Source organism: Astatotilapia calliptera, unplaced genomic scaffold (assembly GCF_900246225.1).
Source record: "Astatotilapia calliptera unplaced genomic scaffold, fAstCal1.2 U_scaffold_74, whole genome shotgun sequence".
NCBI classification, from domain to species: Eukaryota; Metazoa; Chordata; class Actinopteri; order Cichliformes; family Cichlidae; genus Astatotilapia; species Astatotilapia calliptera.
The window spans coordinates 1-14,330 of NW_020535816.1; the positions used below are offsets into that span (position 1 = coordinate 1).

The 14,330-nt window shown below is 39.1% G+C and overlaps 1 protein-coding gene across 1 annotated transcript in view; it reads right to left on the minus strand.

Moving 5' to 3' along the window:
* Positions 1–83: 83 nt before the first annotated feature.
* Positions 84–14,330, minus strand: part of LOC113018386 (copine-9-like) — a 60,321-nt gene continuing 46,074 nt past the window's right edge. Inside the window, exons 6-13 of the mRNA XM_026161452.1 lie at positions 12,341–12,444; positions 9,783–9,887; positions 7,244–7,285; positions 6,848–6,923; positions 4,579–4,632; positions 4,292–4,353; positions 3,813–3,859; positions 84–461 (exon numbers count right to left, since the gene is read on the minus strand). Coding sequence (XP_026017237.1) covers positions 256–461; positions 3,813–3,859; positions 4,292–4,353; positions 4,579–4,632; positions 6,848–6,923; positions 7,244–7,285; positions 9,783–9,887; positions 12,341–12,432 — 684 coding nt within the window. The 5' untranslated portion in view covers positions 12,433–12,444 and the 3' untranslated portion in view covers positions 84–255. The remainder of the gene's footprint in view (positions 462–3,812; positions 3,860–4,291; positions 4,354–4,578; positions 4,633–6,847; positions 6,924–7,243; positions 7,286–9,782; positions 9,888–12,340; positions 12,445–14,330) is intronic.

Here is a 14,330-nt window from a genome sequence, read left to right on the forward strand (position 1 = left end):
TAAGCACTTCTGTAAGACCGCAGCAATCAATACTTTCACAGCACAGGTAGGTACTTCAGCTTCATAGCCACTGATTTTTTATTGGTTTGTCCCCTCGGGAGGGAGCCGGGAGGAAGTGGAGCGGATCCTGAGAGATTCCTGCTGGCAGGCAGATGAGCCAACTTCTCAACTTGTACAAACAGCTGGTGTCACGGCCGCATCTTCTAGTCCAGCACACCCTGCCACAGATGAACTGTGCATATTTGCCTTCTACATTTAAACTGTGCGTGTGTTTCTTACCAGCGGGAACGCGTGGGAGATTTTGCCATCGGGGGGCAGCTTAGCACCGAAGCCATAGGCAGGAAAGAGCTTATCGCTGTCGTAGTCCTGGATAATTTCTCCCACTGCTTTCAGTGCCATGGCATATGCATTCATTTGGTACGGACTCATATAATGGAGGGAGGTGGGCTGGGATGGGTTACCTTAGAAGAGGAAACACACATGCACACAGAGCACAATGTGAAGTGAACAGTGCCTCCTTCTCTCTGGTTTGTTTTCATCTGCAAAATACAAGCAACACTAAATCACCAGTGGAAAACTATGAGATGATCAATGCCAAGAAAATACCATATGTTTCATCTCCTTCTTTCAGGTTTTCCCGATGCAGCAAACAGAGACAGGCTATGGCTGTGATGAATTATGTAAAGACTTGTGGGTGTACCAGTAAAATCTGATAGTTGCAGGGAAAGAAGACACTTTTTATCTCTGGAAAATCAAAGACTCACGGAAACAGGATTTTGTATGGGGAATTAAGGAGTTTATGCAATCATGCTAAATGTCTTAAGAAAATGCATTGGTATTGCTAGCGCTGTAATTATTGCACACATATAAAGATCGCAGAATGTGACTAAAAGACAGCTCTCTCTTTGCCCCCTTGGGATAAGGTGGTTTGGACTCTCTCTTCCATTCTAAAAAGAGTGCCCTGCTTTTAAAGGGGATGAAGGGGAGGGGTATGGGGGGGTGATTTGATTATCCACGACAGATGCCTGCTCCCCACACACCCACTGATAATGTATTCCCCCTAATCCCATCAAGCTCCCAACTGCGCTGCAGGTGCACCTCTGGCCATGAAAATACCAGACACATTCACCATTCCCTGTGCACGTTGCACGGTTGACTGCACGTTCCATCATGTGAAAATAAGAGCCTTAATGTAACAATCTATCCAGCACCCACCATCAAGAAGTTGAGTATACCTGCCAATGAAAGGTGAAGGGTCAAATTATATTAGGGAAAGAAATACCTTTGCTGTGTCTAACAGCAGAAAGCACAGTTTCAGACAGAGGAGACTGCAGTTAGGAGAAAACACGAGGTGATATAACTGAATAGCATGCTAATTAAGTAGCATAAAGGCACATTTCTCATATATCATTTCCCCAGCAAGAGCCAATCAAGCTTCGTGCTGAATCCAGACTTCTGTTAAATACAGCTGATTTGCACATTTACCACCACTTCCAGCTTAATGCTTTTAAACTAAACTGTTTTAAGCTTGTACAGTTTTGTCAAGAGCACCTGGAGTAGAATATATTTTTGATTGAAGCATGGGAATCTCCACAATGCTCACACCAAAAGAACAGACAGTGTAAAAATGCTTTTTAACATCGTCACAAATAAATCCACGTATGTCTGTTTGTCTGTTCTTCTCATCTTTTTACCTGTCCATCTGATCTACCTCAAACTTGGCAGATCAATTGCGAGGGACTACATAGTTTGATTAAAAGTAATAGTGAGTGTTCGGAAGGTTACTTTTATAATGTATTCCACTACAGATTACAGAATACATGCCCCAAAATGTATTTTGTAACGTATTCAGTTACGTTACTCAATGACAGTAACATATTCTGAATACTTTGGATGACTTAATATGTTATCAAGCTTTTTATAACTACATGAATGTACTATTGCTGTGTGATTTATTACTATTACTGAAGGTTACTCGCCATACCAATACCAACTAGATTTTTAAATCTTAATATAATATTAATATTAATATAATATTAATATAATCTTAACATAAATGAGTAACAGTAGGTATATAAAACAGGTCCGCGGCTGCGAACCGTAGTAAAGGGACCTCTGACGGGTTCCGTGTGGGGCTCATAGCCGAAAACTAGCTTTACTTTGTTGTCTGGGTCAACTTTGCTAGCGAGAGACAGAGAGAGGCGTTGAAAGGCTGCTCCAAACTGAACTTATTGTTTTGGAGGAAAACACGAACACAGTGTACAGTCGAGTCTTAATAGCTTACTTACAAACTGGACTATACTGCCCACGAGGCTAAATTCTTTAGGGCTATGCCTGTAACACTCTGCCTATTGCCTCATATTAAATCATTTTTTGAACAATAATTTAAAAAAATATTTCGTCACCTCATTGTGCAAGTAGAGGTGACATGGGCCGCAAGGTTGAGCATTAGAGCCTCTTAATGTATGTTTTGTTTGGGTTTCACCGGCGTGGAATTACCAAAAATAGAGAGGGGACAGCCTAACATATGAAACAGGAAAAGACCGCCGTGTAATCCCTGTATTTCAAGAAAGTAACTGTATTCTGAGTACCACCTTTTTAAACGGCAACTGTAACGGAATACAGTTACTCATATTTGTATTTTAAACCACGTAACAGCGGTACACGTATTCTGTTACTCCCCAACACCGGTAATAGTTTTATATTTTGATAACATGAGCCCCTATAGGACAGCACTTAATGACAGTGGGAAGGAAGACCTCTGTCAGAAGACTTATGGAGGGTTAGCCATCTGCCACAAGTGATGGGGAGGAAGGGAAAGAGAAGCATAAAGAGCACAAACAGGACAAAAACAAGTTTAAGACATGCAAAGGTAATATATATAAGTGTATGGATAGTGAATGGAGGGGGAATGGATGCTTACTGGATTGTGGGAAGCCTCCATTCAGCTTTAGCCTGTAGCAGCAGGACCATTAAGGGATGGTTAACGGTCACCTGATCCAGCCCTCACTATAAACTTGATTAACAAGTACAGTTTAAAGCCTTATTGCTGTCTCCTAAACCCAAACTGGAAGCTGTTTCCACTCGACTTCTGGAAAACTCCAGGAATCGCAAGTCTGTACTCAGAGAGTGCACGTTGTCCCACCTAGAGTACCAAATGCTTTCTTAGCATCTGTTTAAGACAGGATGCTTCTCATTTTGACGATATTGTGCAGATAAAAGAAGGCAGTCATAGTTCTTTGTTAAATATGGAAGTTAAAGGACATGTCCTAGCCAAAACGGACTCCAAGGTTCCTGGGAGTAGTGCTGGAGGTGAAGGTAATACCATACAATATAAGTAAGTTCATATTATTATTAAAAACAATAACAATGCTATTATGCAGTAATATTTGCAGTTAGGAAGCTAAATTGAGTGGGTGATTAGATTTGGTTAACGTAAGGAATCGAATCCAGTAGAAACAGCTGACCTGCGCCAAACTACAGATTAGCAGCACATCATAACCAAAGCAAAACAGACTGTAGTCACAACATACTGTGAAGTATTGCTTTGCAAATGCTCACATGAGCTTTTGAGCATACCAACAAGGGCAAAACCAAAATATTAAGAATAAGTTCATACCATGTACCCTACATTAGTTTTGCTTGCTAGCATGCTAATAGGTGCTACTTAATAGGTGTAAGTGCAGAGGAGTATTTTCCTGGGAAAACCAAAGAATGGCACAAACATTGTATTAAATTTTTTTGGTAGGTCAAAAAAAGTAATATGTGCACACATCACAATAAAGCAAAATGGTTGTGAGGCAGTGACTTACCATTAGACGCGGTGAAGTCTATCGCCACAGTGAAATTGAGTTGTGTTCTGTGGTAAATAAAATAAAAAGAAACATGAAAGAGTAACACGCACTTTAGCCCACTTGACAAACACTCTACAAACCCTTCGAACACACAACTCTACCAACACGACAAGCTGTAACTCGGTCTCGGTAACTAGCTAATTAGAATGGAAGGACAATATTCCCTTCACCATCTTGAAGCGCTAATTAGATAAAACAAATAGAGCTGCTAATTAAAAGTGAATGAACTGAATAAATTAGTTATTTACAAATAAGATTTGCAAACACCGACTTCCTCAAAGCTTCACCCTTTCAAAGCCAATATGAGCTCAGTGTGGTGCTCAGCATGATGCTTTTGGGAAACATAATCTTGAGAGATACTGGCACAAAGACACAAACCCTCAAATGGTGGCTGTTGACACTCACTGTGAGCGCGGGCTAATTATTATTCTACTCACCCTCCTCGGATGAAATCCACAAAGGTATACTCAGACTCCACTTTGAAGGACAGCAGTGTTACCTGGCAAACACACACATACCAAAACGCATACAGAGCGATAAACAGAACAGGACGGTGGGAGAGGGACCAGGGCCAGGCAAAAAAACTAAACAGGTGGCCAGCCAGTGAAAAGAAGCAGATGTAAGAGGTGATGATACCTATACTACTATATGATTCTATAAGACATCAGTAAATAGCAATACAGAGGAAATGACAGGCAGTTATGGGTGACGTGGGTGCACTCACAGTTCCAGAATTGATGTATTTCTTTTTTTTGCCTTTCTTCTTGGGATTTAAAACCTGCCCGTGACAGAAAGAGCACATTAGTGATGATGAGTGCCTCCATAAAACCACCTTATAGCTTAAAATGAAGTGCAAAAATGAACATGAATAATTCAGCAGATTGCTGATAATGGTGGCAGCCTACAAATCGATCTGATGTGTGTATAGAGAATTGAGAGAACATCCGTGTGCACGTCCGTCACTATAAAGCTCATCAAAGAGCTTTCTGTTTTTTTCTCTCCTTCAGACCACGTGGTTTTCCAGTAATTATGTTGCAACATTACTATTAATTTGTTTGGCTGGAACAAAGTACATCTTTACTGAGGAGATTTGAATAAGCTGGGGGCAATAATAGATTTGTCAGTTCAGTGTGCGCTTGTTGATTTTTCCAGCAAAATAATGCAACACATTTATTGGTTTCTATTTTATTTGTGAGTGTGTGTGTGTGTGTGTGTGTGTGTGTGTGTGTGTGTGTGTGTGTGTGTGTGTGTGTAATGACTGATATTATTTATTTCATGGCGTATACTGGTGTAATGTTAACAGTGCATCCCATGGCTGATTAAAATCTGCTTGTCTGGACTTCATCACCTTTGACAGGAGCCACAGAGTCTCCACTGTGTTTTACAGTCAGCTACAGACACTCAGTGCTGCATCTCTCTACTGACCTCTTTCATGAATATTCACAACAACTTGAAGTGAAACTTTTAAATTTGGATGGTGTTACCACTGATTTTCAGCCCAGTTCTTGTGTAACTTGGCATACCTCAGCCCTTTCTCCCTTTTTCCCTTTCTTAGTTTCCTGGCATCCACCCTTCCACTGAGACCATTTCTGATGAGGATTTGGTGAAGAGAAGACGGATCTATGACGTGCCAGATGTATCTCTTAAGTCTTTGCTGGATTTTTTTCCTGTTTCTTAAGGACATGACTTTGTGATGCAGATATATTTTTTTAGGTACGTCACTTCTTCTTTTGTCCAGCTTCCTCAACATTTTTAAGGACACACTGCACACCATGTCGAGGTATACCACAAATAGCATATCAGCCAATTTTTCACTAACAGCTCATTGTGAATCACCTTGTTGGCGCAAAAATACTATGTGTCAGGCTGTGCAATAGGGGAGTTTGTAGTGTAGTGCACTTGCTTCTATCATGAAGACTCAAATGGCACTAAATACTAGGAATGACCCAGGTGCATTTTTTGTGCTTGAATGATTCATAGGTCAGTGTTAAGTAGCTTAACAAACAAACAAAAAACTTTCTTTGAAAATAGTCAGGCAGGATTAAAGGATTAAAGGACTGGACTAAAAATGAGTGAAAAAGCTTCCAATGGACCACCAAGATGGTTCAGTTTGTTGAGAAAGGGACTCATATGTTAAAGGGCTAATATAAGGGCCCTGGTTTGATTCTACCTCAGGCAACTACCTGTATCATTGTGTGACGATCATATTATATTATAAATACCAATTCTTTTGTGTTTCAAATGCATTGTGGCCCTTGCAAATGTGATGATACATTCTCTGTGCGTTTATTCCCCACAGAATCTTTGCTCAATAGCATAAAACTATAAGGAAGTCTAGCTCCTACAGTAATCTAGAAGTCTAGAAACAAAACACAGTTGTGCAGTAGTACGTGTCCTTGTTACATACTCTGGAAATCAGTGCTGTTTATGCTAGCTGAACCCCCTCCTCTCTGTGATACTCTAAAATCAATGTACAAATGTGATGGAACTTGTTATACTGTATATATGAAAAGTGTCCTTTAGTGGGAATCAGTGCTAACCCACTAGCTAGGAAGCTCTCTCTTTCAGGTAGGAATACAAAGTTAGCACAATGCAACCTTATAAATGTGAAAACTTTTTTTTAAATTATGGACAATAAATCATTACTGCATATGCTAAATCCATATATTATTGTGACAATGCCAAAGTCATAACAAGGTATGTAAAAATACACGACTTTGTATTTTCAATTACCTGTCTGTTTATATGTTCCGGAAATTATCCTTTCAGCTGAAGGTTTCATAACCTTCAGCTTCATTCTTTTACATTTTTTATTTCATTTTATTTGTTTTTACATTCATCACTTGAAATCCAATCTTTCAGTTTAGAAAAAAATTGTGCCATTGTGAGGGTTCGAGGTTGTTAGAGATTAAAATCACCTAAATTGGATTTGCGAGGTCTTTATATGATGACGGTGGTATGAAATAACAAGCCATCTCCATGTTGTGTCTCACCTCATAGACATTGAACTGGTTCTGCCCCCGAGACAGCTCTCTGTAACTGGTGGTGAACTCGCCGATGAAGTCATGGCTACAGCAGACAGCACCCACACAGAAAAGCAAGCAGGAACAAAATGTTTTTTACATAAATCGTTTTTTTCATCTGAGCTACAGAGCTATATATTTTTTTCTTTCTTAATAACTGTCAAATATGGAATTGTTCCTATTAATCTCCAAATCAGGCCTATCTGTCCTTGCAGCATAAGTTTTGTAGCACATTGTGTCAAAACCCCTCAAGCTCTTCACCACCAAGTTTGTCTCACAGACTGTAAACAAGACGTTTCACTCCCTTCTAACACGAGGGATCAGTGTCTGAAGGTGTAGTGAGTGCTTATCTGCGAATGCTCTTACCTTCCATCTCGATCCCAGTCATAGACGTCTACCTTCACAGTTCTGAAACAGACAAGCACATATTATTTTTGAAGGCCGTGGGTTTTTGTGAGAAACTTGAACCTCAAATTATGTTTGATTGAATAAAAAAATACTTTTTACGCCATCATATCAGGAGCAGATAGAGCTGATTTCAATTTCAATTTCAGATTTCAGAGAAAAAATGAATAGAAATTTCCACATATAACCTTGGAAGCATCATCTCAGCTTCATGAACAGCCAAATGTGCTGCATGTTGTTTGGCACCACAGCTAGCAGAGAGCTGCTTATTTATGATCTGCATGGAGCCAATGACATTTTCCATTCAGTTGGTTGTTATGGCACCCTCCTTTTCACAACTAGGACAAATAGTCAGTTCCCAGTAAATTGCAGTGATTTTTTTTTCACATTCAGTGAATGATTAAAACTAGTTGTGGTGACCAACTGGTCGTCCAGAGGTTGTTGGTTTCCATTATGAAGTAACTGCACAGGTCTCCCTGTCTCCAAACAACAGCAGTGTCATTTATAACCTCAGATTATTCACACATTTCAAACTGTCTCAGTAAGTCTGCACCAATGAATGAAACTCAACTGGTTGCCGACCTTTTGTATCCTTGTTATAGTCCTATAGAAAAGCAAGTGCCTGTGTCATTCTTCGTAAGTGCCTTGCTGAATGGTGTTGGTGGCCATGGTCCTCCAAGGTGCTCTTTCAGTCAAACAGTGCAGGAACATATTCGAGGTTTTCTTTTTCCAGTCTGGGTTTCTCTTCTTCTGCCTTTGCTTCTCTTGCCTTAGATTTTTCCACATGTACAAAGTCATAGTCAAAGTCGCTTCTCATTATGTGTCCAAAGAATCTTGCTTTCTGACATTTTTACATAGACATTTTCTGGTCTTTGCTCTTTTTGAAAAGCTCTTCAATAGTCAGTCTTTCCATGTATGACATTCTCATCATCTGCTGACGAACCACTTCTCTGCTGCCTTAACCTCCTATGACCTGGCATCCACATATGTGGACATCACATTTTGGGTTGTCTAGACCAAAATACTTAATTTTGCTCTACAAGGGCCTGATATCCACTTACGAGGACATTCCACTGTCCTATCGAAATTTAAAACAAATGTCCTCATATGTGGATCTGATTTTTCTCAGAAACAAAAATCAGGTAAAACAAATCAGGTAATTCTTTGTTTTTACATTCATCAGGTCCCAATCAGTCCAAATAGCAAAGAGAAGTTAAAAATGCATGCCATGAAAGAGTTCGGGTCTTAGGAAGTTAATGGTGTCTACAGTTTTCTTATTTATTGTCCCAGCTCCATTTCCATACATGAAGATATGTATATAGTCATCAAGGAATCACTTTGACTTGAAGGAAATTTATCAATCATCTAAAATCTTTGCTAAGTCAAAGAAAGCTTTTTTTGACTTTGCAATCCAAATAATTTGAACTTATCAACTTGTTGTAATATGGAATTCTTCACTCTGATTTTAAATGTGGAAATGTTGATTCTTGAGTTTTCCTTGTAGTCACGAACAGTCCCACTTTTACGACCATTCATTTACGTCTATGACTGTTTTCTGCAGGTTTTCTTCAGATGTTGAAATGTTTATAGAATCAGTTACTAATATGTTGCACTTAAATTGCAGTCTTGCAATAAATATATAACTATTTTGAATTTCTGTTTTAAATGCATGAGGTCCTGGCTGGACTGTTTAATGTGAATTTCCGTGTTTTTGACATACTGTCACAAACAGGCATGTAACTGCCAATTTCACCCCATTAAGTCACAAATTGTTAAAAGACTGATAGCCAATGACTCCATCTAATTCCAGTTTTATCTCCGTCCTAACAAAGCAAAGTCCCTTTGAAGACTGCAAATGACTGCAAATGGTCTCAGATCTGTTCTCTGTCTTTGAAGAAAAATATTTTAAAGGCAACAAGATTGAAAGTTTGTTGCACATGATCACAACAATTTTGTTTGTGCTGTGGTCTCCAACCAGCCTTTCCTCAATAGCATTAGCTGTAGCATTAGCATTACAGCAATAGCTGTAGCATTACATAAAGCTAGAAAGTCTCAAATATTGATAAACATCACAAAACGTTATATATAAATCAACCGGCTTAAAGTGGTTCAAATATAAAATGTGATGAATTCACAAAAATCTGTCAGATTTATGACAGGAGTCCTTGTTATAGCAACTGTGGCACTGTGCATTTCTGTAGTCAGTGGCTTAACAAATGCTCAGCATGGTCCAGCATGACTGAATATGTAACACAGGGCTGTCTTCAAACTAGGTCAGTCTCAATAACACCAGTGCTGGTCCCTGGGACACCACGACCGACTGCTGGCATTATTCTGACCGCCCCAGCAACAGGCGATGTCATCCACTTAAAAGTCTATCTGTGCCCGATTGTTCTTACTTTACCCAGAGAAAACAAATAGCTTACAACATGGAAGATCTCTGAAGGTTTCTAAATAGTCATAAAATACCTCGATATTAAATTTGATCATGTTTTCTGACCTGTCATAGTCACCATTGCAGAGAGCTCTAACAGGAATGGTGAAGGACTGCCACACTGGGTTCAGTGTGTTCTTGATCACCTCTGTCTTGTGGCAGATGGTGAACCTGCAAGCAAAAAAAAATCAGCCATGAGGAACAAAAAGGGAAAGAACATTTATACTGCTCCTTTTGTACCAGTGAAGATCCCCCCACTAATCTCCCATTCCTTCCTCTGCAATTGAGCAAAAGGCATTGTAAGCTTTTATATTTTTTCTGTCTGCTTAAGAATATCCAGAGGATATAACAGAAGAGTTTTATTTTCTTCTCCTTCCTGTTTTTTATTTTATTACTACAAAAATCTCTCCAAGGCACAGCAGTCGAAGCGATCTAAAAACTTAAACAAATGTGACTTCTGGTGGAACTCGAGTCAGAAGTGTACGTGCAGCAAAGTTGATTTGTATGGAAAATAAGTGTGTGAACCAGATGTGACAATGGGTATTATTAAATGTGGTCTTCATATGAAACACCTTCACAGAACACCTTCCATAACCTTTCTTTTACTAATAATGTGTTTGTGTGCTGTTTCACAGTTGAAAGTAGCACTTATTGAGTGCTTTCTGCTACACAGCACCACTTGGGAATAAGTACTGGAAGCGGTTTGGAGCAACAGTCATTATTTCGCAGCCCCACAGGCTGAAGAGTGTTAAATTTTGTAAATGAAATGATGTCAGATCATTGCTGATGTCTTTCCTCCTTACCAGTGCATTAACACACACTTGAAAACTCCAGAGCTCCAAAATGACAAAACTTCTGCTTTTATATGGTTGCTCATGCTCACATAACCACGTTGCCACCACCTGGCTTAGACTCTTAATTCTTATGGAAACACTAAGGGTGTAGTTAGTTTTTTACACACTACTTCCATATTTTGAATTCAGTTCAATTCAATTTTATTTATATAGCCCCAAATCACAACAACAGTTGCCTCATGGCACTTTATATTTTAAGGCAGACACTACAATAGTACATACAGAAAAAAACCCATGACCCCCTATGAGCAAGCACTATGGCGACAGTGGGAAGGAAAAACTCCCTTTTAACAGGAAGAAAGGGAGGGGCAGCCATCTGTAATGACCTGTTGGGGTGAGAGAAGGAAGACGGTAAAAGTCATGCTGTGGAATAGAGCCAGAGATTTTGGCGTAGAATTGTTAAGAATAACATCACGGTATAAGATGCCATGTATTACTGTTCATTACTGAGGTTGTATATACGTAATAATAATATGTCCTGGAATTTAAAACTTTACAATCTCAAATAGGATGTGATTTTTTTGCTAATCAGAGATTTGTACCCCTATACATACATACATATTAGGGGTGCAACGATACTCGTATCGATATTGAACCGTTCGATACAGTGCTTTTGGTTCGGTACGCATATGTATCGAACAATACAAAATTTTTTATTTATTTTATCAACTTTCCTTATGCTGTCTGTGTTGAGCGCTCAGTGGATCTGCGCTCGACAGTGCAGCCTAGGCGGAGTAGTCGAACGCAGATTCACTGAGAGCAGGGCAAGCTAGACAGAAGTTAAGCTCTCCTTGCAACACAGCAAATTGAACCTCCCCCACCCTCATTCAGATGTGGTATTTTGGTTTTCATGTGAAGTATGACCCTGAAGGTAAGCGCGTCATGGACAAAAGTAAAACAGTATGTTGGATGTGCCACGCAATGCTCAATTACATTGGTGGGAACTAGTGTGTTAGTGCAGTTAGCTCGTTAACGTGTTGGCCGTCCAGCCCCACGCACGGGGCGATCGGCGGTAGCTCGTTAACGGAGATTTGCTGTGTTGTGGCGTTAACGTCATTTCAACGAGATTAACGCTGACAACACTAGTGGGAACACAATGAATATGACTGCACATTTATGCTGACATCATCCTAGTGCAAAAACAAGTGGAAGCAGACAAAAACAACAAGCACGCATGCTACAAACTTTACCCGAGTCATTTAGACAGCCGTTAGCACATGATTCTCCTTATGGGGACCTGATATGTTTAATATGCTGCTGAGAATATAGCCCAGAAGAAGCGGATAGTATAGCTTTTATTTTGGAAAGAGCCATTTCTCTGTAATAAACTCTCTTTTCCAAAGATGAGTGATTTCTCGATCAGATAGATTATTTTTTTTATTACTTTGTTATTTCAGCAACATTAAATTTAAAAACTGTACTTTTGAGTTAAAATATATATTTATAATTTTAATAAATGACAAATTAAAAAGGCATGAACATTTTTTTGTATCGAAAAAATATCAAACCGTGACACCAAAGTATCGAACTGAACCGAACCGTGAATTTTGTGTATCGTTGCACGCCTAATACATATATATATATATGTATATATATATATGTATATATATATATATATATATATATATATATGTGTGTGTGTGTGTGTGTGTGTGTGTATATATATATGTAGAGAGAGACAGAGAGAGAGAGAGAGAGAGAGAGAGAGAGAGATGTGTGTGTGTGTGTGTGTGCCTGAGGTCTGAGCCCACCCCAAATGTCAACACTCACGTTCCATCCTCATTACTGCGGTAGAAAACCAGGAAGGGGTCAGACTTGCCAAAAAAGTCTTTTTTATCCAGCTTGTTGGCACACAGCTGCATGGTAGCAATATCCTGACAGAGAGGAAGTGCAGGTGTCAATATAATTCAGAAGCAATTACAGTTTTTAAGTCAGCAACTTTGTTTCCTTCAACAACTCCTTTCTTGGTCACAAAGGTGAAGGTTTTTGTGGGACTTTGTGTGTGTGTGCTCACAATAGTTTTCAAAACAGAGCTTCGCACAGAATACAAAATACCTGGTGAGGTAAAAATCCGTGCATAATGTTGAAGCAAATAGGAACAGAATCTGAACCAGCAGCACACCAACAGTTTTTATGCTTTAATAACTGAATGCATGCACAGATTACAGTGGTTATAATCCATTTTTTTTAAATTAAAATTGCAAATTTTATTAGGAAAAGATACTTATTTTATTATGGGATGGCTGCAATATTACGAGCAGGAGCAGAGGGAATGCTTCATAAATATGTATACACCGTTATAGCAGTTAGTAAGGAGCAGTATTATTTCTGCTTCTGGTTAGACAGACAGACAGACAGACAGACAGACAGACAGACAGACAGACAGACAGACAGACAGATAGATAGATAGATAGATAGATAGATAGATAGATAGATAGATAGATAGATAGATAGATAGATAGATAGAATGGCCTTTTAGCTATTTTCTCCTAAAGTAAGGCATTAGGGGAAACTGAAGCTTGTCATTGGCAGCTAGGGGTTGTCAGCTTGCACACACACACACACACACACACTTCTCAAAATTTCTGAAAAACATTTGGGGCTTGTCAGGGGCGATATGTCCCAGAGTAGCAATAGTAAATATTTCCGAGATAAGCCTGTTCACATAATGTTATCTGGAGCACACAAACACGCACATCGAAATTCTGTTAGCGTCTGACTGCCTGTTAATATATTGCTGTGGCAAGGAGTTGGCAAAAATAAAGGAGAAAATCCCATAGTTCATAGCAGGAAACCACCTTGACAGTTAATCTTAAATATATTTAGAGAACTGTGGAGAAGAGTGGCCAGCAAAATATCAAATGGCTATTGGCACTCTATTTACAAAACTCAGTGTAAAGGTGGGTGGATTTAAAGTGATTTAGTGGACAAACTCAAACATTCATTACCAGGGATGATGATGTGATTAGCTGATTATACATTTGCTTTACACGGTAGTTAAACAGGTGTACTTAATGAGGTGGTCAAGATTGCAGAATGAAAACAGTGGCCTGAAAATCGAATCCTGAGGGACTCCACATGTCCCAGTTGTCATAATACACTGTGCGACAGGCAGGTTAGGACAGAAATATACAGAAATAATAGGTAAATAAAATAAAAGGTAAAAAAAAAAACTGTTTTATTGAGAACTTAGGAGCAAAAACAGAATACAAAACTCTGACTAGATGTGAACTGAGAACTTCCTGAGAACTTCCTGAGAATTTCCTGAGAACTGTGGAACCAATACAGACACCTGGGCTGTGTCCCAATTCAGGGTCTGCATGCTTGAAGTACGCGCACTATAAGTACGAGAAGTGTGGAAGTGAGAGGCTTGTGAAATGGGACGGTATACGCTTCGTCGCACTGTTCAGGTTGCCTAGCAACCATGATACTAACCGCGAGACACGTTACATACAGCTTTGTGTGACAGAAATGAAGGAGAAAAATGTTTTGTTGGTCATTCATTTTTGTCATGACATCTCTGTCATGATGTCTCTCATGACATATCTGAGGCTGAAACCACCGGACCGTAAAACATTATTGTTGGGCTTCATTTCTGTACTGAAAAGTCATTTAAGATTAGTTAGTAAATAACAATTAGTTAATGTTGTTCATGAGACTAAAGTCATCTCACTGTGGTAATGTGTGGTAACATTATAGTATTGTCAGATTATTAAGATATATATATATATATATATACATATATATATACAGTGGGGCA